Here is a 22,007-nt window from a genome sequence, read left to right as displayed (position 1 = left end):
CTGGTATAAAATGACAATTAAAGATTTAAATTGCAGAATCAAGTTTAAGCAGACTGAGGACTTTCCAAATTCCACAGATGCCACATTATTGCTCATACCCGAACTTTCTTAACGCTATTCCGTTATCGCCGGGAATAATATGTGATAGTTCGAGTAAGTAGGCGTGTGGAAATACAAGTATATTTTCATTCGATGATGCCCTGAGTTGAGTACACGTATATTCGCCTTTTTATAGACAGCCTTCTTACAAGTCATGGGGCTTAATTCATAGAGGTACGTACACCACAAATATTACGAATTGGAAACTATAAAAAAAATCGAGCTCAATCGTATTATCGTAAGCCGCAAACTGAACTCTGTTCTTAATTGAATTTCAACCCCTCTAAAAATATTGCTTAAGTCGACTTTTCTGCTGCTCTAATTTGACCGTAAATTCGCTAGCTTCTGTTTACGCTCAAATGTCTTGAACTGATCAAAGAGAGATGCGTGTTAGATGTCAGTAATAATCAATTTTACAATTAGCTGATATTTCTTTCTGATAAAACGTAACATGGGGTTACAGGTATACAGCCATTAATATGTGTCTCTATTTAACAAATATATATCTATAATGTCTACACCTTAACATTTAACCTCACTTTCCACCTAAACAGACCTAAATCATGACTTGGGAAGGTAGACGCAATGTAAGGTAGACGCAAGTGTTTTGCTCTTAGATAAGCCACTGAACCAACACTCAGCCTCCGCATGCAATAACTTTACTCAGCCGCAGAGATAGAAGCCGCAGTCTACGCTGGAACACGGCGAACACCCTAATCCTCACCTAAGCAGTTAGTTCTGCATCCGGCCTCACCAACTATGGCCTAACATCTTCTGGCCCAACCTATTAACGTTGTCTAGACTCACAACCTTCTTGCAGCTAATAACTGGCTCTACCTTCTCACTTACTTCTCCTCTCTAACGTCCAACAGCCAATAAGGTTAGGTTAAGTCCGCTGAGGTTCGTTTTGCGTAGTGAAATGTTGCAACGTGTGTAGGTTAGGCCAGATGCCGTATGACCACGCTTAACTTGGGCATGCTTACGCTGTGACTGTGGACATATTGCGTTATGGCTTCAAGAACTAGACTTAATAGGTTATTATTCCCTCTAGCGTTTTTAGCCACGGAAAGGAATATGATTAAATGGTGAAGTTAGGTGGAGCTGGTCTCCGGCAAGCGCCCCCGATGTCTTACTTCAAGTACGGCATAAAATAAGTGGAACAGCCTCCCCCGATTACATCGATGGCTCTACGAGTATAAACGCGTTCAAGAACCGACTAGAATCACTAGATAAAGTTATGGAAGAATATATGTTCAGTCTTGAAATGCCTAGCACCATAACAAACCCGGTGGAAGTCTAGTAGTTATTTCAAATTATCGGCAGTCTCGAAAAGATCCGGTCAAAGGACATGCTTTTAGATATTCTGTGAACAGGTTACGAAAAGTACAAGAATCGGCGACAGGCCGATCAGGCTTACTCTTCAGCGCCGCCATCACCATTTCATGTTTTGTTATGTAAGACATTCTGTGGTGTAAAACCATGTTAACCGCAATCTGAAGGTTTCTCTGGCTTCTTAACTCCAAAGCTAATAAATAGAAATTGTTTGTGGACGACGAGAATTGAAGTCAAATTTGTGACTCACGGTGCACACCAATGGTTTTGGTACCATATTGCTTCTGCATCCTGTCCATTGATGTTTGGCCCATGGTTGAACTGGAAAACCGTGTTATCAATCACCGAAAAGCTTACAATTCACACTCCGCTCTTTAGAACCGAACGATCTGCATCTGTTGGACAGGGATCGAGGAGTTGATAAAGAAAGTACGACTATGAGGTCTCGTATTTCATCACCGATATTTGTGCAATGTCTGAGAAGATAGCCGTAATTTTATCATGGGATCACGTATTAGGTAAGTTTTCAGGCATGGGAATTAATACGAGATCCAATGTTATGTATAATTGAAAAAAGCTGGATGTTTAAAAATGATCTTGGACTCTTGGATGTTGGAAGCCTTTCCTAATTTGAACACTACCTAACTTTCGTTACTTTTATTGGGTCAAAAACCTACATACTTATTACTAACATGTAAATAGTTAGTACCAAATGATTTTTCAACCAAACTCTCTTCTCTTGACACATAACTTAACCACTTTTACGCTACCTAGGTGCAATTTAGAATTTCAATGTTTAGCCCTATTCGAAATTTCTTAGGTATTTATACTGATTACTGAACAGTGAACACAGAGGCTGACAGAGCACAGAATAGAATTGGTTGTGGCACACTGCACAGGCACTGGCATTGGCATACACTCATAATAGTGATAAAGGCTGCTAACAGCATAACAGGCATAGTTAGGACGGTAGGACAAGGACTTAGCACTTAGGTTGTTAGGTAGTACAACTACCTAGTGAGTACCTACAAGCATGAAGCAAGACAGAGTTGTATGACACATAGTAGCTAATGACAGGTTTGAACTCTGAAATGAGGTAAAGCTGGTACAATATAATTAGCATAAATACCTATAAAAAAATTGAAAGGTATCAAGAGGATAATAGTTATTTGCAGCATTTTAAGACTGTCTGAGTCAGTTTGACTAGGCTATTTTCAAAATTGAAGATGTTTATAAATAATTTTAACATTTTTATTTTTGGTTTTTACTTTAATCTTGTTTGGCTGGATCCCTGGATGGTTTTACGCTCAAGTTGATCACTAATTATTAACAATTATTTGCAGGTCTACACCCAGCACATTGCTGGAGTGCTGGTGTGAGGTTGTGGCTGGGCAAGGGCCTGATCAGCCCCCCTGGATTATACAGAAATTTCCCAGCACTTATGATGACCATAGCACTCTTAACAGCGTTCCACAGTTTGTCTTCCCCTGCAAGATAGAAACGTGAGTAATGTTACCTCGACCTCCCTTCTTAGCAGCCTGCCTTCCTTCTTAAGTTCTTAGCAACATGAGTAATGACTAATGTTACCTGCCTTCTCAGCAACATAGAGCATAAACATTCTCAGGTAAATTGGCTGGTCTTTAATAATAAGTTCAAGTTAAAATGTAGTGTACATTTGTATGAATTGACATTTTTATTCCAGGATATGAATTAAATAGGAATATATTTATTTTTATGAATTGAGAATGAAATTGCTAATGAACATAATTACTCTCATTTCATTCACAGGAATGTGGTGCAGAACTTTTCATTTGTTCTGACAGCATTGGATTCAAAATTCACTTTTGGATTTTGCCGACACTCTCCTAATGCACAGTCTGCCATAGTTATACTTTCCTTCCTGCCATGGGATAGCACATTCTACAAGTGAGCTATTAATTTTGCCAGTTCTTATTGGTTAAATTTGGTTACTTATGCTCTTTTCTCAGCTTTAAGTCTACATCCTGGCCACCATGTATAGGACTACTGAAATTGGAAGGAAACTTTAAAAATTATCTTCCTATTCCCTGCTATTTCTCTATTAAAAATGTTCATATTGCTTGATACATGCCTGAATAGAAGTTTCACCTGCTTGCTACTCAGTGGATTAATGTAGGAAAAGTGTTTATATTTCACCATCTATATATTAAAATGTTCAATTATTCTAATTTTGATCTCTCTGTAATCTTTGTTTATAAGTTTGGACTTTATCCTTTGAACCAAACTATGCTGGTTCATTATTCTAATTATTCCACCTCAGGATCATGAACTTGTGTAGTGAGCTTCAGAGTTCTGAAAATCCTGAGGATGTGTGGTCATTCTTAAAAGCACTCTACAACACCCCTGTACCTGAGCCAGGCTCAGATTTGGCTTTCTCTTATCCTCCTGCCAATAAGGTAATCCAATTCATGTGTATTCATATCTTTAAGGGCCTGATTATATTCAAGACATTTATACCTTTGTCATTATCTTGCCTTCAACCTGTGATTGGCATTTCTCATTCCTGGCTTGACCAGGCTGTAATTGCAGCTTTTCAATCATTGTACCATAGTTCAAAAGCCTGGCTTGACAAGGCTGTGATTACAGCTGTTTAATCATTGTATCATAGCTCATAATCATGGCTTGACAAGGCTGTGATTACAGCTGTTTAATCATTGTATCATAGCTCATAATCATGGCTTGACAAGGCTGTATTGTATCGTAGCTCATAATCATGGCTTGACAAGGCTGTGATTGCAACTGTTTAATCATTGTATCGTAGCTCATAATCATGGCTTGACAAGGCTGCGATTGCAACTGTTTAATCATTGTATCGTAGCTCATAATCATGGCTTGACAAGGCTGCGATTGCAACTGTTTAATCATTGTATAGTAGCTCACAATCCTGGCTTGACAAGGCTGTGATTGCAGCTGATTAATTGCTGTATAGTAGTTCAATGGAAATAAAATAAGAAGATAAATTTCAGGAAAACTGAGCAAGTTTGAAATCCCCTGAAGTATCATGAAACTCACCATCTTTTTCACATTTGATATATTTAAATCTAAAGGTTCAAATATTACACTGATTTCGGTGTCTTTCTTTCACAACCTGAGTAAAGAAACAAATTGAAACTATATTATATGTTTCTCAGCTTTAACTAAGGCTACAGTCTGGCCACCATTTAGAGAACCAATAACATTGGAAAGAAAAAAATTCCTGAAGATTAATTCCATCAGTTCATGTATTGTTAGAAAACATAGCTGAACCCCAGCCTGAACAGCAGCTCTCCACCTGCTTGCTGAGACAATGTACCCTTGATCTACAAGTAGTAATGTTAATGCAATTAAACTGGTTGATCTATAGGTATTTATTTTAAGATGGCATTGGCACTCAGCTTTCAATTTATTTTTTTGATACTCTAGAATTATTATTCTCTAGAATTATTACTCGGATAGTATTTATCAATCAAAATTATCATTCTCCATTTACTACTATCAATACTTTTTCAATACAGTATTTTTCCACTAGATAAGAATTTTTGTAGTAAAGTAGGTATGTAAATCTATCCACATTATTCTGTAAGTTGAAGAGAAGTATCTCTGAAATGATAAATGGTCCAAACTGATCGGCTTGTAAATGCCAGGGATATTGACGGTATGTTGGCTGCTTTCATGGTTGAAGCTGATGATTTTCTAACCTAATTTTAGCTCCATGACTTATAATGTAAGTTCTCTAATTAAATTTATATTCCATTAGAATTGAGATGATGTAGCAACTAAACTTGAATGTATTTCAGATGTTTGTGGCAAAATGCCCGGACCATCTCTCCCTGCCGAGTTTGCCTGACAACGTGAGTTTATAGAACCTGCTCACTAATATTCTACACTGCAGTAGCTTAAAATTTTATATTTACTTGCGGTGACATGAACTTGAACGTTGAAGGTCTTCTAGAAGTTCATGACTAAAATGCAATTTTCGTTTTGCATCTGTAGTTGTCTTATTTAATTATTATTGTGATGATACCTTCAGTATTATTCTTCATTGCTTCAAATTGAATATTTGGTTTGCCTGATGGAAAAAAACAAGATCTAAGGCCATTGATTGTTTTGACTCTTATTAATCCACTGAACATCCCAAGCATTTCTCGCTCATACACATGCATGTTCACAGCGCAATCTCTTGGAATACATCAACGCAGTGAGCACCGAGACGATGATGGTCGTGTTTGCAAGTTTACTCTTTGAGCGCCGGATTCTGATCTCCTCCCGCCACCTGCACCGAGTGTCTGCTTGTGTTCAGGCCGCCAACGCTCTGCTGTACCCCATGACCTGGCAACACATCTACATCCCCATCATGCCAGAGCTGCTGCTAGACTACCTCCTTGCGCCCATACCATTCCTCATCGGCGTGCCAGACGTCCTCATGAAGGTCTGCATATTCATAGCTTCAGTTACTCTCGATTCGAATTTATTAAAAATTTGAATGTAGTTATTAAAAAATTTGAATGTAGCTATATGAAGTGCATAGTGAAGTTTGCCGCTACTGAAATGCTAGCATCTGATGTAGGTTCAAAGTGCATAAATCTGTTATTGCCACATTGCCTGCGCTTGCCTGATGTCCTGGTCAAAGGTGTAACTCTTCATGATAGGATTCTTATTTATATTACTGTCAATTACTTGATAATTAACAAAAAAAAACTTCATCTGAAACCCCAACACAAATTGAAAAAATACTTTCCCGAAGCAGAAACATAGTAACATGGGCAAATAAGGTTCAGAAATTCACTCGTGAATCCTCACATGTGTCATGGGCTCTATAATCTAAATTTAGCCTTTTTTTCAAACAACAGCCTTCAATATACTTTTTCGTTTATATTGACACTGAGACTAGCTTTGCACATCTGCTATTGATTTCTTTGAACGTAACGTTTATTTATTGTGAGTTCTGTTACTTTTTATTGAGTCTCGTCTTTTTATATTCTATATTCAGCAAATTAAATTTCCGCCTTAGCTGTGAAATTTATGGTATTTCTGTTTAGCTTCATTATGTCCTTATAAAGGTATTTTTTGTAACACATTTGCTCGTGCAGAAAGTGAGTCTGGATGAGGTAGGCGACGTGGTCTATCTCAACGCAGACACGAACGTGATCAGGACGCCGTTCAACGACCTCGCTGAGCTGCCCAACGAAGTCTGCTCTCAGCTCCGGCGCAGGCTCAGTCAGCCCGGCCAGGGCATGGGAGACAGCGTGCCTAGAGCCTTCCTCAGGGCTCTTGTCATGCTAATAGGTGGGCAGGGCGGTAGTGGGGCATGGTATTGTAGTGATGGTATCATTGTAGTGATGGTATTGTGGTAGTGATGATATCATTGTAGTGATGGTATTGTGGTAGTGATGATATCATTGTAGTGATGATATCATTGTAGTGATGGTATCATTGTAGTGATGGTATCATTGTAGTGATGGTATCATTGTAGTGATGGTGTCATTGTAGTGATGATATCATTGCAGTAATCTTTCTTGGTGAGCTGTACCTATTAACTGCCAATTTATCTCATTCATCGTTGGATGAAATATTGACGCTTGGAAAGCTAAGAACATTTGTCATGTTTTCAGATGAACTCGGATAATATTAGTTTTAAATAAGTAGTCATTATTTTAGCATAATTACTAGCAGGTTTTCATTCACCTGACTTAACTAACCTTCTGTATCCGTAATTGTGGATTGACGAACAGACAAAGGCTAATCTTATTACTTTTCTCCCTTTTGTCACGTGTTACATCCGCCTGTGATGCTAATTGGTGTTTTACATTCACCCTCTAATTTTTTGTTCATTGCATAGGTATGTTCACTGTTGAATTATTAGTCGTGAAATTTGAAAAGAATTTACATTTAAATGTTTGCATCTAAGCATCAGTAAAGGCTTTTATTTCTATTTTACTAATAGTGTCAATATACGCAGGCAACTACCGGGATGCATTGCAGTTCAATGAAGAAGACAGAAAAGTATTCTTTAATGCCGATAAATTCGTGGCCAGTCGGCCGCAGCATCTTCAGGTTTTCGTGACCAAAATGCTGGAGCTGCAAATATTTAGTCAGGTTAGCTGCAAGTTATCGAGTACCATGGTACGGTTGTCCTGTAAAGTGGCAATTGTATATTTTATCATTAAAAAAATCCGTTGCATGGCGGCTTGTTTCAGCGCAGTTTATTTGGTGCCTGATGGTGACGATTTTTGGGCTGGTTTTAGTTGTAGGAAAAATGTACTTGCAACTAGGAACGTTGAATATATTCTTCGTGTATTTCGACTGCCAAATCCGTTATTGTGATGAAATGATCAGCGTGGTTATGTATGTGTTGTAGGCATGATGATATTACTACAACTGCTTATCTCAATAAACATGTGCTTCTTTATTAAAATTTTCATACGAAAAAATGTTAAGATAGTTTATTTGTAGTATAATTTCATTTTATGGTTCCACTTCGAATATATCTATCGTTATGAAACATTGACTGAAGTATATATACTATTACTATAGGTGCGAGTAATTTAATTTAATTCTCTTGAACTATTGTTGAGGTAGAAATACGATCATCGTGAATAAGTGAGAAAGCTTGAAGTGCAATGGTCGGTAAATGTTTCAGTTCATCGAGGAGCGGCTGGATCTTGTGAACAAAGGCGAGGCGAAGAGCGACGAGTTCGAGATGGAGGTGAGCGTGCATAGTGACCGACCGCGCAAGAACTACCAGCACCTCGTACATGCAGTGAAGAAGGAGGGCGGCGCCATCGTCAAGAACTTCAAAAGCAAGGCGAGTATGCGGCGCAAGCGACGTGCAGCAGAGCAACGTGCCGCTAAACAACGCTCTACTGAACCTGTGACTGCCAACGGAGGAACAAGTGTTGGTCATAAAAGTTCTACTAATGACAGTTTTGGTCATAACAGTGTTGATGACGAGAAAGACTTTGATCCCAATTACGAGGCACACGGTGTTTCTACTGGCGAGGTCGCTGGAAAAGCTACTACTGCTCGCGATAAATCTAAACTTGTAGCAGTTGGAAGTCTTGATGCAAAAACTGACAACGGAGGACGTAACGATGGTCTGGATGCTGATCAAAGTGATCGAAGAAAGTCCATGTTTGTCACCTCTGGGAGCAAGGGAATTGGCAGCAGCAGAAGTGATGGAAGCAAAACGAGCTGGTTTACGTTTGTCCCTGATGACCATGATATTGAGGTTACTTTACTTCCTGCACTTTTGTTTGGTTCGGTTCCTGTTTTATGATGATTCAACTATTTGTGGGGGCATAATGTACCGTGCATTTATTTTTGTTACTTCTGTATTAGGCAATTATTTTCAAATTATATCGATGCTTCCTAAAATTTGTCATCAAACTATATTATTAAACATTAACCTCAGTTAGAATCACCCAAAGCATCTTTCTTGGCCTTTAAAAACGTACGAGTTGTGCTATGTCACAGAGTATTCGCATGATTTTGACCATGTCAACCTCGCACAAAATCTTACTTCATGTCGAGCGTGTCCTTTTGGATGATGAAAGTTCGGAAACCACTGCTCAATACTAATGGATCTCATTTATTGGACTGCTCAATACTATTTAATCTCATTGATTCGTGGCTGCTTTTAAAACGGTTATTTCGTACGAAAAAGCATTGCTTCTGTGTTCTAGAAGATCTTAAGAGTGATCTATTGTCATCATTGTTCGAACTAATGAAACATGCTTTCAAAGTTCATGTCTGCGCGCGGGCTTAAGCTGTTTGGTGACTATTGCTCAAATGTGGCCTTGTTTCTTGTAAAATCCAACTGAAATATTTTATGTCGTGGCACTGCCTCTTGTGTTGTCCATGAAACAATAGCTTTGTGTTCTTGTGCGTTGGCTGATTGATGCTCGTGGTTTTGATATATCTTTGAGATTGCTTGTATCATAATCGGTTTGGAAGCAGTTGATAATTTTATCTACGAGCTGGTTCAGTGTTCAAAATTCCATTGATCGAAAAAACTTTTTTTTTTCACTGTGCAATAGCTTCTTGTACCTGTTACTTATATATATGTGGTCGTGTCTATTTCATGTTGTTGTCAGCATGTTGTGCTAATAGATAGTAAAGAAGCTTGTCCTGTTAATGTAAGACGTATTTGCTTACGTGTCTCTCTTCACTGCAGACCAACCCTGCGGTCAAGTCTGCCGTCAAGAGTGTGAGTATTTAGGCTAAACTATTGTAAGGTTCTTCTTTTACTTGCATGTGGGTATCTTTTTAATTGGTTATCTTAATGTAATTTTGTGATGACGGCTGTTTATTAGGAAAAGAAATTCGTCCAGGTTTTATCTTGCTGAAATTTGGGTTTGTTAAATAGTTTAGTATTGTGTCATGTCTTTTAAAATGGGAACAGACTCACTTCAATCATATATACTGATATACAATCACTATATAAATGAAAAACGTGATTTGTTGTAAAAGAAAACTTAGAACCTTATTTTTATTTGCATTCCTGGCCTGTAAAATCTAATTTTCATATTCTGAGTGATGTTGTTTTATACTGATGCTGCCCCAGAGTACATTAAGTGGTACGTTAACTGTACATTTCACTACGTAAAGATTTTATGTAATAAGAATTGTTTATTGTGTTTGTGATTGATCTTAAAATAGCAGGCTTTTAACACGAGTATAGCCAAGGTTTCAGATGAAAGCCCATGCTTATTGATGCTTGTATGTGGTCTTATCCTTAATTATTCATATTTATTCTCGATTATTCAAATGAAAAATAAATTGAAAACTTGTTTATTTATATGAGAACACCAGTGTATGAAAAAATAACTTCGAATGAAGATCTAACCACAAAACAAATACTGAATGTAACATGTGTATATAAAATAAAACCTTGACCTAATAATATAACAGAATGACTTAACCTGTCAGGTAAGCAAGAGCAGCAAGCAGGTACGGGAGCGCGGCGCTGAGAAATACAAGGAAATTAAAGGCAAGATGAAGCTGCCTGCTGGACGCTCTCCTGAACACATCGTCTGGAGTGCACCTGGTTAGTGCTACGCTTATATTCACTGAAAATTCTGCGGACTTTTTAGCGAAGCGTTTAGTCCACTGAATTTTAGTGGACTTCAGAGAGAGAGTTTAGTGGACTTTTGGGTGGAGCGCATCTGCATTACCATTTTAATTGTTTGCTGTAAGAATTGGTGTTGAATGTTTCCTCCGGCATAAGTATTGTTGCCTTCTGCATCAGTCTCAAGTTCCTAAGTGTCACCCATTGATTTAGTTCTTTAGCATTATTATTTAGATAATTGATAAAACCCATTTCAACGTTCCATTAACATTTTTCCTGGTTTTGCGTGTTGCAAAACTGGACTTAAACATTTCATGCCTTATTAATAAAATGACAATGAGGCAAGCGTGCTGTTACAAATGAATATGTACCGTACTTCAATACTCAGGGGCACTGCAAGATTATCCACAGATTTCATGGTTAAATTCCATTACAGATTTGCCTGAACACTCGCCACCTCCGTCACCACCATCTCGGCTGCCCACCAACCGCCCCAACATGGAAGTTACCTCTAAAGTTACTTATAAGCGACCTCTTCCGAACAACCGTGCACCGAGGTGCGTTGTCTTAGCATCTTTAGATAGTAGTTTACTGCCCAAGTAGTAGTAAATTATTGCCTAAGTAGTAGTAGATTGCTGCCTAAGTAGTAGTTGATTGCTGCCTAAGTAGTAGTAGATTGCTGCCTAAGTAGTAGTAGATTGCTGCCTAAGTAGTAGTAGATTACTGCCTAAGTAGTAGTAAATTACTGCCTAAGTAGTAGTAAATTACTGCCTAAGTAGTAGTAAATTACTGCCTAAGTAGTAGTAAATTACTGCCTAAGTAGTAGTAAATTACTGCCTAAGTAGTAGTAAATTACTGCCTAAGTAGTAGTAAATTACTGCCTAAGTAGTAGTAAATTACTGCCTAAGTAGTAGTAAATTACTGCCTAAGTAGTAGTAAATTACTGCCTAAGTAGTAGTAAATTACTGCCTAAGTAGTAGTAAATTACTGCCTAAGTAGTAGTAAATTACTGCCTAAGTAGTAGTAAATTACTGCCTAAGTAGTAGTAAATTACTGCCTAAGTAGTAGTAAATTACTGCCTAAGTAGTAGTAAATTACTGCCTAAGTAGTAGTAAATTACTGCCTAAGTAGTAGTAAATTACTGCCTAAGTAGTAGTAAATTACTGCCTAAGTAGTAGTAAATTACTGCCTAAGTAGTAGTAAATTACTGCCTAAGTAGTAGTAAATTACTGCCTAAGTAGTAGTAAATTACTGCCTAAGTAGTAGTAAATTACTGCCTAAGTAGTAGTAAATTACTGCCTAAGTAGTAGTAAATTACTGCCTAAGTAGTAGTAAATTACTGCCTAAGTAGTAGTAAATTACTGCCTAAGTAGTAGTAAATTACTGCCTAAGTAGTAGTAAATTACTGCCTAAGTAGTAGTAAATTACTGCCTAAGTAGTAGTAAATTACTGCCTAAGTAGTAGTAGATTACTGCCTAAGTAGTAGTATATTACTGCCTCAGTAGTAGTAGATTACTGTCTCAGTAGTAATAGAAGGCAAAATTTATTGTAAATATTTTTGTATGAACTCAAGCGTTGTGTGTCGTCATAAATAATCTTACCACTTTATTCAAATGTACCTACGGTTAAGCATAGTTTACTATTTTCCTATGTAACATTCTCTGCCATCGACGAAGTAACGTCTCCATAGGGTAAATAATTTTTATTTTATGTCTTAGAGACGCATTTATTAGTGAAATAAATCTTGGTAATGATTTCAATGAGTTGTGTGTATTTTTAATGAACTTTTCCCCGGCAGTGACCAGGACGGTGTTCCCTCCAGCATTTAGGTGTTAGAGAAGCATTCATTAGTGAACTAAATCTTGGTAATGATTACCATGAGTTGTGTGTATTTTTAACGAAGTGTGCCCTTGCAGTGACCAGGACGGTGTTCCCTCCAGCAGGTCTTCCTCCTCCTTCAGGTCCCCGGACTCCCCGGGCCACACGCCCGCCCCGCACTCCATCGACCTCGTCGGTCCGTGCATAACTCGTCCACTTTCCAGCGCTTTATTTGCCTATCTCTTTTCTTGCTTATTTTCATTTGTGTCTCTATTTTGCTTATTTTTGTTTTCCCTCGTTTCTTCATTTTCGCATTGCAACTTTTCTCCGCTATTTTTTCTTCGTCTTCTCGTCCACGTTTCCTTCATTTTTCTATTTATTTCATCTCTTTTCTTTCTCGTCTTTCATCTCCCAATTTTCCATTTATTACATAATAATTTTATTTATTTTCAGCCATTATTAGGTAATTTTTGCTCTTAGGTATGCTTTGATTTCTGTTGAATCCTTTGACCCAAACAAGTTTCTTCACTTCTGAGGACGTTTTTCTTGCCTTTATCAAATCGTTTGAAGAATGGTTATCCAAGCGTTGCGATGATAATTTTAATAGTTTGTAATTAATTGATCCAATTACCGTGAAAACGATTAATTTCGTAGTATTTCCGTTCCGTGAACAAATTGAAATGTATTTATACATGTTATGACTCAAGGACCATACGTCTGCTACTCTCCGTACTCAACCGTTGCAACCATCGCATATTTAACGTTCACGTTATACCACTAAAACATTCGACCAGCTTGACGAAAGTTTTTAGTTATTTTTGCCATAGGATGACTAATATGATATTTGTAGTGATGAATCAAGTTTTTCGAAACTGAACATGGTTTTATTGTTAACCCATATTAGATTTTAAATTGAAATTTGGTGTGCTGTTCCAGGCGAATTGGAGCAGGAGCTTCTGTGCCGCTTGTCGGAGCCTAGTGCTCTCTCCAGCCGGCCTTCTCTCTCCACTCCATTTTCCTCCTCCACTTCCACCACCAACACCACCTCTACGACTGGCGGGCAACCCGCCATCCTAAATGGCAGTAGGCGGCGGAGTGTGACTCGTCCCACCGTCCTACCGCCACCCATACCCACCGTCATCCCGCCACCAGTGCCCGCTGCCCGTGCCCACACCACACTGGGCAGCACGCGGGGGCACGACAAAGAGTCGCCCACCTCACAGGGGCTCGTGGTTACGAAGGTGAGCGCCTCTGCCAGGCTCCTAATGCAGGGACTTTGTCCTTATGGTTTGTGGAAAATAATTTGCCTGGGAAACTTTTCGTTCGATTTTAATTGGATTTTTGTAATAACACTTGGGCTTGTTTTTCTTTGACAAGTATTTTGTTTATATTGGGATAATTAGCACAGTTTAGGTTATTATCATTCAAAGGCTTTATATTTGCTTTTCAATTCTGCGGTTCACCGCGCTGCTGATGATTAAATATTAAAAAAAAACTAAGGCCTTAGATTTACGTTTGACTAAATCGTTGCGAAACCAATGCTATAGACATCATCCGTCGTCAGCTCGTACTCAATCATTTACCATGAGAACGAGATGTAACGACGACAATGAGAAATGTCACTCATAACATTCGTTAACCTGAATAACTCCTTATTTAGTAAATAAAGATGAATTATGGTCAACTGTGGTTATTAACACTTCCTATCTACATTCTCGAGTTCATATATATTGACGGGGTGAATAGATTCATGTTAACTGGATCCTCAACTCTGACTGACTATAAAACTCGGGTGTTAAGCTGTCTGTATAATACACTAACAATGGCCTGACGCTCGTAGTGTTGTCCACACAGCATGAGCGGCTGAGTCTGTCGCTTCCGTGGTTCCCGTCGCCGGTATTCAGCGGTCTCGTGTATAGGGGGGTGAGTGGTCACTACTGCATTGCTCGCAACGCCTTCATGCTGCTATGGGCTGGAAATGCAACATAAATATTTAGCCATTGCTTATTTGCTGCTAGGTTTATTACAAATAATATCTGAAGCGCTAGAAACCTCTCCCCTACTACTTATTACATATAATAGAGCGGCAAATTATTGACACGCCTTATCAGTCTGGCTTTGTGTGAAAAATGAGGTGAGATCATCGTTTGTGGCTCGCCATTTATTTCAAGTCTCGGAAATTTAATTCCGAGCACAGCTAAAGTTTGGAGATGTGACACAGCTGTGCCTCGCGATAGTGCTTAGTGCTGCGCGCCTTCTATGCTGTAAGCTTAATCTGTATTTGTATCGGAGTGCTTGAACCGTATGCTTATTCCAAATTATTCTAAGAATGCTGCCAACTTGTTTTAGTCTTCGTGTCCACGATGCCTTTTTGCCTCATACATTTAATGTGCCGGTTTGGTCGGGTCGCTTACTGCAGTTCAAGTGACCGCTTCAGTTTCTACGCGCGTTGTCAGTGGTTAGCTTTCTAGGCGCCGAGGTTCTCTGACTCTGGCGTTAGATTTTCCGTTGCTTATTTTCGGTCCAGGCCAAAGCGTACACGTGTGTATGTTGCTTACTCATCGTGGTTAGAATTTATAAAAATGAAATTGTAAGAAGTATTCAAGTATTGTCGGATTATTCCGTAAAATTAAAGACACAGAAAATTATACTGAAATCTAGAAGCTGCCACAATTTAGCATCCTACATTTCCATTTATATTCACTTCTTAATATTTTCACCGCTTGTGGACTGGAACGACGCTTTTTTATTTCTCGCGTACGTATAAATGAAGTTATCATAGTTGAGCGCGCATGTGTTGGGTGTACATGCAGGTTTTCAGACATACAAATCAAGCAAAAACTAATCACTTTGATCACGCCGTCATTATTTAAATTACCGCGCTCTGAGGTTGGCATTACGTGTTCATAACACATCTTTCTGTTCACATTTCCGTCAACTATCAGCCTTTAATAGTGCTTTGAAGTTATTTATAACTAGCAATCGTGTTATTCTTATCATGCCATGGCATGCAAGAGTCATCCTAGTGGAACACTGCAACGAACCGACGTTATAAACGCTGTGTTTAGACTATCCCTCTTGCTTGCTAATAATACTGCTTCACAAAATGCTTCACACTAACTCTTTTGAAATGTTCTCTTACGAGAAATTTACTCGACAATCGAACGTTTCGTTGGTTCGGGCGTACCGATCATATTGAAGTGCATATTCAAGAAGCACAGCTGAAATACTTCGTTTATCAAAGTGTTCTCCATTTAGGGGTATTGTAGCGCTCAATAATTTTGGAACGAATATACGGAAAATTGATTTAGTTTCGCTGCGTAGAACTGACGCAGATATGCAGTGCAAATAGTTGTGCGAGGTAAGTGAAGAAGATTTGGTTTCTTCTGCTACATATTTTGAGTCATCCACTCGACGGTTATGATCTATGCGATGGGAACTCAACCGATTGTTAAAATATAATCTCATTGATATCTGAAGCAGACATAACGGTTCTAGCTGGTGTATCCCATCAGCTTCACAGGTTTTAGCGTTAAATTCCGAGTTAGAATGGGAGTGAATTACGTGATAGCTATTATGAATTATTCAGACGCAAAGCTATGCATCTCTAACTAAACAATTGCAATTGTAGTGTGCAACAGTCAAATAATATCTAATTGTAGACAAAAATTAATGACTATTTTCCTTTATCAAAAACATTTCCGTAGTGTCTCGTAAAATTTATTATATTTTCAATATTTGAAGTCGAATTTCACACACAATTGATCGCAGCATTTCCGTAAATTTCGTTTTACATTTTTTTAATTTGACCTAATTTAAAGATTAAATTGAAAACGCCTATGACACGGTGTACTTATTAATTGTTATGCTGTATTGTAAAAGATAATATTTTTTTGCTTGAATGCAGAACCAAATAATTATTCATGAAGCTTTTACGACTTAAATCTCTTAGCAATCATACTGACCGTAGAAGACTTCTATTTCTAATCATTTGCCGTCGTTGCCATGTGACCACATTTGTCAAGCAGTGAACTGACCTTCACTAATAAGTTTTACGTGCACTCTCATCATCCTGATGTATAAAAAAATTCGATCATTGGCGTAATTGTTTATAATGATAATTTCGTTTTTGTTCGATCGTTTACTTATAATTCATTATATCTAGAATATTAAAAACGTCAGATTAATTTGTGTTCTATGTATCCGCGTCCATCAATGTTAGTGTGCAATTTTTTTATTTAACCTCTAGATTTATTCATTAATGTTGAAATCACTAAAAACAATTGCGGTTCATTATTGCAGCTCCATATTTTTGTTAGTGTCAACTCGACGCTTATGCTTTACTTTACGTCTTTACCACGGTAAAATAATAATTAACAAATGATTCATTGTCATGTCGCCTAAAATGTGATGTTTGTTTGCTTGTTTGTGCTTCGCGGGGCTTCAGGCAACAAGTGCAAGCCTCACGTCACTCATCTCAATCGACGTGAGTCTCGATATCGAGCTTCCTCCTCCCATCACCTGCCAAATACTGCCCATCGCATCCCAAACGCTTCCTCACAAACATCGACTCAACCAAGATCACGAATTAACGAACTCCGAGGAACGGGAGCGCTTCCACCGCCACTACTACCGCTCGCCAAAGCAGCTAGGCGGAGGCCAGTTGCAGTACAACACCTTACCTCGATCTCTTTGCAGTTCAGACTCCCCTACTAATGGTAAGGCCCAGAGAAGTGCTTTCGGGACGTCCCAAAACACTGGTAGCAATACTACAGGACGAGTATATAATTCTCTCGGAATCACAGCGCGATCCTCGGCTGATGCCAGCCAACCTACGGTGCCTCGCGATCGAGACGTGGTCAGCTTGTATGGTACCGCGGATGATTTTAAAACACGAATGCTTTACCCTAAGCATGTTCAAGACTCATCATCGTTCACCAGAAAAACCGGTTGTCAGCGAACACTTGTTAATCAAACCAATGCTGCAAAAACCGACGACATCCTCCTGCCTGAAGTTCTTAAGAGGCATGAAAACCTGACATCGTCAAATACGGTGGGCAGCAATATTGCCATGTCGGCTGAACAGAAAATTAATCGAGTCGGCGTTTCGGGACCGTCGAATGCCGGGACAGAAATCGGTATCACCAAGGCCCCCAATAGCGAACAAGTAAGAGCCATCACCCCAAAGGCATCGCATTACCTAGACAGAAGTGTGTCGTTCAACTCTCCATGTTCTGTGTACCGTCCGCGTGGTGTGAAGAGTGTCACTAGCGTGGGTGCCACTAGCACTGAAGTGTCGCACTGCTATTCAACGCTTGGTAGACTTAAGGATATCCCTAAATATGATGCCAGTCGCGCTTTTTCCGACTCTCTAGCGGCCTTCACCTCTCGCGGCAACAACAGTGAGTATTTTTACTCGACCCTCAGTCGATCCAGGGGCGGAAGTCTTGCGCACATTGACAACGACAACTTGGAAGCTAGTGACACTTGTCCCGAGCTTCATCACTCCCTTAGAAACTCCTCGTTTCAACATCATGGGGCGACAACCTTCCGACTGGGCCCGTATCGTGGGCGCTACTTCGAGACAACCAGGGACGGGGTAAGAACCGACTCCAAGGCGCCGGACATCATGACCATGAGCCTGCCTCCAGGCCTCTCTGATATAAACTCCTTGCCCTCTAACTATGGAGCGGCAAACTCGTCTCAAGGCTTACCCTCATATTCTCCTCACTGCCCTCTCCTCAGTTCCACAGTCGCCACTCGTAAGAGTACAACTAACAATCTTGATTCTTTCACTAGCTTGCCTCATTCTTTGACTGCGCCAAAGCGTTCAAACGAGCCATTTCCCTTGCTGCCTAACCGTACCTCAAGTCTTTTTCCCTCTGAAATCCCTCGTAGCGAAACCAAGTGCTCTAACCCCTCCGTGCTGAAGGCCCCTTGTGCCCCTCCCCGGACTTCTTCGCTGGATTCTCCCATGGGCGTTTTCGGCAGGCTATCAGAGGTAGGGTCCCTCCATCACCTTTATCTTCAGTCATTATCTCGTGTAGCGGCCAGAGTCGTTCTCGTCAGATCTGCTTGCTGCTTTCGAGCGTGGCGGCTCATAGTAGTTCCTTTTCTGGCTCGTTCGGTGACTTGCTTTAAACGTCTTTTTATTTCTATTGGTATTCTGACGAATGATTACCATCTGAATAGGATTTTCTTTTGGCAAATTAGGGTTTGGGGCTTTACACTTTATTTCACAAACCAGACTCAAACTATTTTCCAGTTTCCATCACTCAATTCTTGATGCGGAATCGAGAGTAAATTTCTTATATTTCTTATAACTTCATTTTGTTAGAATTATATTTTTAAACTCTATGTTAAGCATGAGTTATTTTAAATACAATTTTAAAGCACCCCTCTCTATTTATTTCCCTTTTGACTTTTATTTTATATGTTTTAACATGTGTACTGCTTCGTTTAAAAAATTTCAGTTACTGTTAGTGTTGGGCTTTATCTGAAATTTAATTCATTTTGTAAATATTTGTATCGTTCAATGCTACTTTGCTAATTAATAAGCTTTGTTTGAATCTCTGTTCAATTTTAACACGCATAACAAAATGTGGTAAGCAACTCTCATAGACGTGATGTCGCTTAGCCTGCCGAGTTTATTGTAATGTGCTGGCACTGCTGTACAGAATAGTACAAGTTAATCCACTTGCACAGAACATTGTAGTAACGTTACTCGCCTCGATACTAACACGTGCTACACAATAGTACTTATCGTACTACTTATAGTACTTAGTAATATACTTATTTTCTTGTGTTTAGTATGGGGGTTTTCGTTTTGCTTGTTTCTTATTGCGTGCATAGTAGTACTTAGCGTGTTATATAATCTCCATGGTTCCCGCACAACTAACTTGTCTGCGTTATTGCTTCATAAGTAGTGGGTGTATCTCGCAATAACGAGGCTAGAGCGCGTCAACTAACCGACCACGTTTGTGCTTGACTTCATCACTTTACAGTGCCTATTATTTTAATTTAAATAACTATAAACTAGGAATTTGCTTTTTTCGCTTGCTTTTACGACTTACAGCCGTTAAACAATCATTACTTGGCTAACAATTTAGAATATATCTTACGTAAGTATGTTTATCCATTATTAATTTATATTTCTAAATTGTTTCCGATGTGTATATAGTCTTTGTATGAAATACTGGACGCTTCTCTGCAGTATTTGTATTACTCATTAACATGGCTCTGTGACTGCTTCTTGCGTTCACTGGTGTTCCTTATCTCGCTTTTTAGAACCTTTAAATTCTTTATTTTTTATTCATCCTCACATTGTTTCTCGCTGAAAAAATTATTCAGTTTTTAATTCTCGTAAGGAATGTAGGTTTTCTGAACGAAATGATAAGAAATTCCTGAATAATGTCTTGCTTGTAGTTTTATAATGTAGCGGCACTGGCATGTCTAGTTCATCCATTGAAGCAAAATACTAAAATCTGTAGTCAAAGCAATCAACGTGACAGAAAAAGAAATTGAATGTCTTGTCCTAAACAATAAAAAAATGAACTTGAATGTCTAGTCTCAATCAATAATTTAAAATTAATTTTGAGCTAATTGATCATTAGATCTTTAGTCGATTTTTAATCGACTTTTTTTTCTTTTATGCTTTTCTGTTGTTGAACGAACCTCACTGATACAGCATCAGAACACTAAAATACTGCGATCGCACACTTATTTTATTTTCTATTTTGATATTTGTGATATTCCTTCATTTTAACGCAGCAAAGCATTCATTTCTAAAACGTTTTATATCAGATGCCTATCGTGTTTTTCTAACAACCCTACCACCAGCGCTTCTAAAATTCGTGTTCTAAAAATCAAGTTTGACGCTTGACTCAGTTACTGAATTTTATCACTCTCTACTTGAACATTCGCTTTCTTTGGTGTGTGCGTGATATGATTCAATTTCACTAGTTATTATTTACATGTTACTTCCTGGACCATATTTAAAGGCAAGAGCTTTTTACATTTTTTTCTTAGATGTTCTTTAATTTACAGCTCATCTGATCAAACGAGACACTGACTTTATTTTGTCTCCCTCAGGACCGCGACCTGATCCTCCTCGGGTCTCCTCTGGAGGAAGAGTTCGACCCCCTCATGAGTAAGAGTGTGGCTCCCCCTGTACCCTCTACTGCTCCTCCCCCAGACCTCAACCTCCTCCCACCACCCCGTCCTCCCCCACGTCCAGACGCCCCTCATCCAGTGCCCTCTTTCCTGCATTCTCTCCCCACGGCGTCACGTCTCTTGGAGGCGTCAAGTTCGTCGTCTTCCTCATCCTCGGTGTACCAGCCTTACGTCCCATTCAGTTCCTCCCTCCATGACATCAAGAGCCCAACGGTGGAACTTCTCTCTCCCACTTCCACAACCTCCTCTTCTCTCCCTGACTTCTCCTGTACGTCTTCTGCTTCTCCTTCTTCTGTTTGTACGGCGACAGCTACGGACACGTTGTCGACGTGTCGAGGCACCAGCGACCAGCCTTTAGGTATCCCTCCCCCCACGCCGCTTCCTCTGCTGCCATCCCCCGCCCGCAGACCTTCGTCTGGTAATGCCTCCTGCCATCTTTTCTGGTGCATTCCTGAAATTACCGAGATTTTTATATAAGACGTTTAATTGGCGCTGTACCTTGAGCTTGGGTTCCTTCTGCAACTAACTAATTTATTGGGAGTAAACCCCAGCTTCCTGCTAACCATTTAACCATTGCACGGCAATTTCTACTTCATGCAGGCTTAGTTGCTCAAATGCGCTGAAATCGATACTTATAAAGCAGAAATTTCCTGCACGTCTTAGTACTTAGTTCCCGCACCGATATCTCGGGCTTCAGGTAATTTTCTATAAGGTGCTTTAGGGCGACCGGAAATCGAGAATTATTATGAACAATTAGTATCATTTATATTTATTTGTCGAGCAATAACAACAGATTTACCGAGCAACGTTCGGCAGGTATATTTTTTAATGGCGCAACAGTCTGGTATTTATGTTTAGGGGTTTACAAGTGAATTTTTAGCAACTTAATATTTTCTTATCGACCAATTTAACTGATGAACAACGTCAACAACTTATTTCCACAACGTCAGCAAATGAGTGTTTTTCTTACTCATACTTCTTCATAACTTGAGTAAATTATGATTTACCTTGGTATCTCTCAAAAACAAATTTTAAAGAAAACTTAAATTTCCAGATGCGGAAGATTATATTTGATGAGAGCTGCTCCAGTCGAGACAAAATCGTGAGGCTGCACAGTTTAGTGACGAATGTTTCACTATCATTACATGGAATAGCGGTCGTGTTGGGCAACACAATGATTTATCTGGCAAATACGTTCGAACTAATAATATCTTGCATAACCCGTATTTATCACTCTTCTCTCTCTGATTTGATTTTTTTTATTTATTCGCTTGTTGTACCATGTCGCATCCTGGGTTATTTGAAAATTTTAGCCGCAGTTTTTGAATTTTCCTGACTTGATCAATTTATTTTCTAATCTACTTGATTCTACTAAAACTGGTAAACTTTCAGGGTAGTCTTTCCCATTTGTCGTTTCTCGTGCACTGATGCTGGATTTTTATTTATATTCCAATGCCGAATTCGTCATACTTTTCTCCTGTGGCCATCAGATCTACCTCGA

At 39.1% G+C, this 22,007-nt stretch overlaps 1 protein-coding gene across 6 annotated transcripts in view; it reads left to right on the top strand.

Moving 5' to 3' along the window:
• The first annotated feature begins 1,407 nt into the window (after positions 1-1,407).
• LOC108668116 (DENN domain-containing protein 1B) overlaps positions 1,408-22,007 on the top strand; it is a 25,016-nt gene continuing 4,416 nt past the window's right edge. The window contains exons 1-16 of one of the 6 annotated variants that reach the window (XM_018155269.2): positions 1,408-1,949; positions 2,775-2,933; positions 3,220-3,357; positions 3,731-3,866; positions 5,247-5,300; positions 5,621-5,878; positions 6,540-6,735; positions 7,409-7,545; positions 8,090-8,254; positions 9,623-9,655; positions 10,378-10,495; positions 10,953-11,073; positions 12,433-12,530; positions 13,271-13,575; positions 16,782-18,335; positions 20,426-20,483. In XM_018155269.2, the coding sequence (XP_018010758.1) occupies positions 1,933-1,949; positions 2,775-2,933; positions 3,220-3,357; positions 3,731-3,866; positions 5,247-5,300; positions 5,621-5,878; positions 6,540-6,735; positions 7,409-7,545; positions 8,090-8,254; positions 9,623-9,655; positions 10,378-10,495; positions 10,953-11,073; positions 12,433-12,530; positions 13,271-13,575; positions 16,782-18,335; positions 20,426-20,483 (3,547 nt within the window). In that variant the 5' untranslated portion in view covers positions 1,408-1,932. Of the gene's footprint in view, positions 1,950-2,774; positions 2,934-3,219; positions 3,358-3,730; positions 3,867-5,246; positions 5,301-5,620; positions 5,879-6,539; positions 6,736-7,408; positions 7,546-8,089; positions 8,255-9,622; positions 9,656-10,377; positions 10,496-10,952; positions 11,074-12,432; positions 12,531-13,270; positions 13,576-14,188; positions 14,258-16,781; positions 18,336-20,425; positions 20,925-22,007 lie in introns of all 6 variants that reach the window. The other 5 variants (XM_018155268.2, XM_047883895.1, XM_018155270.2 and 2 more) reach the window with 5 other exon arrangements.

Source organism: Hyalella azteca, unplaced genomic scaffold (genome assembly GCF_000764305.2).
Source record: "Hyalella azteca isolate HAZT.00-mixed unplaced genomic scaffold, Hazt_2.0.2 contig13953, whole genome shotgun sequence".
NCBI classification, from domain to species: domain Eukaryota; kingdom Metazoa; phylum Arthropoda; class Malacostraca; order Amphipoda; family Hyalellidae; genus Hyalella; species Hyalella azteca.
This window is presented reverse-complemented; position numbering and strand designations above follow the sequence as displayed.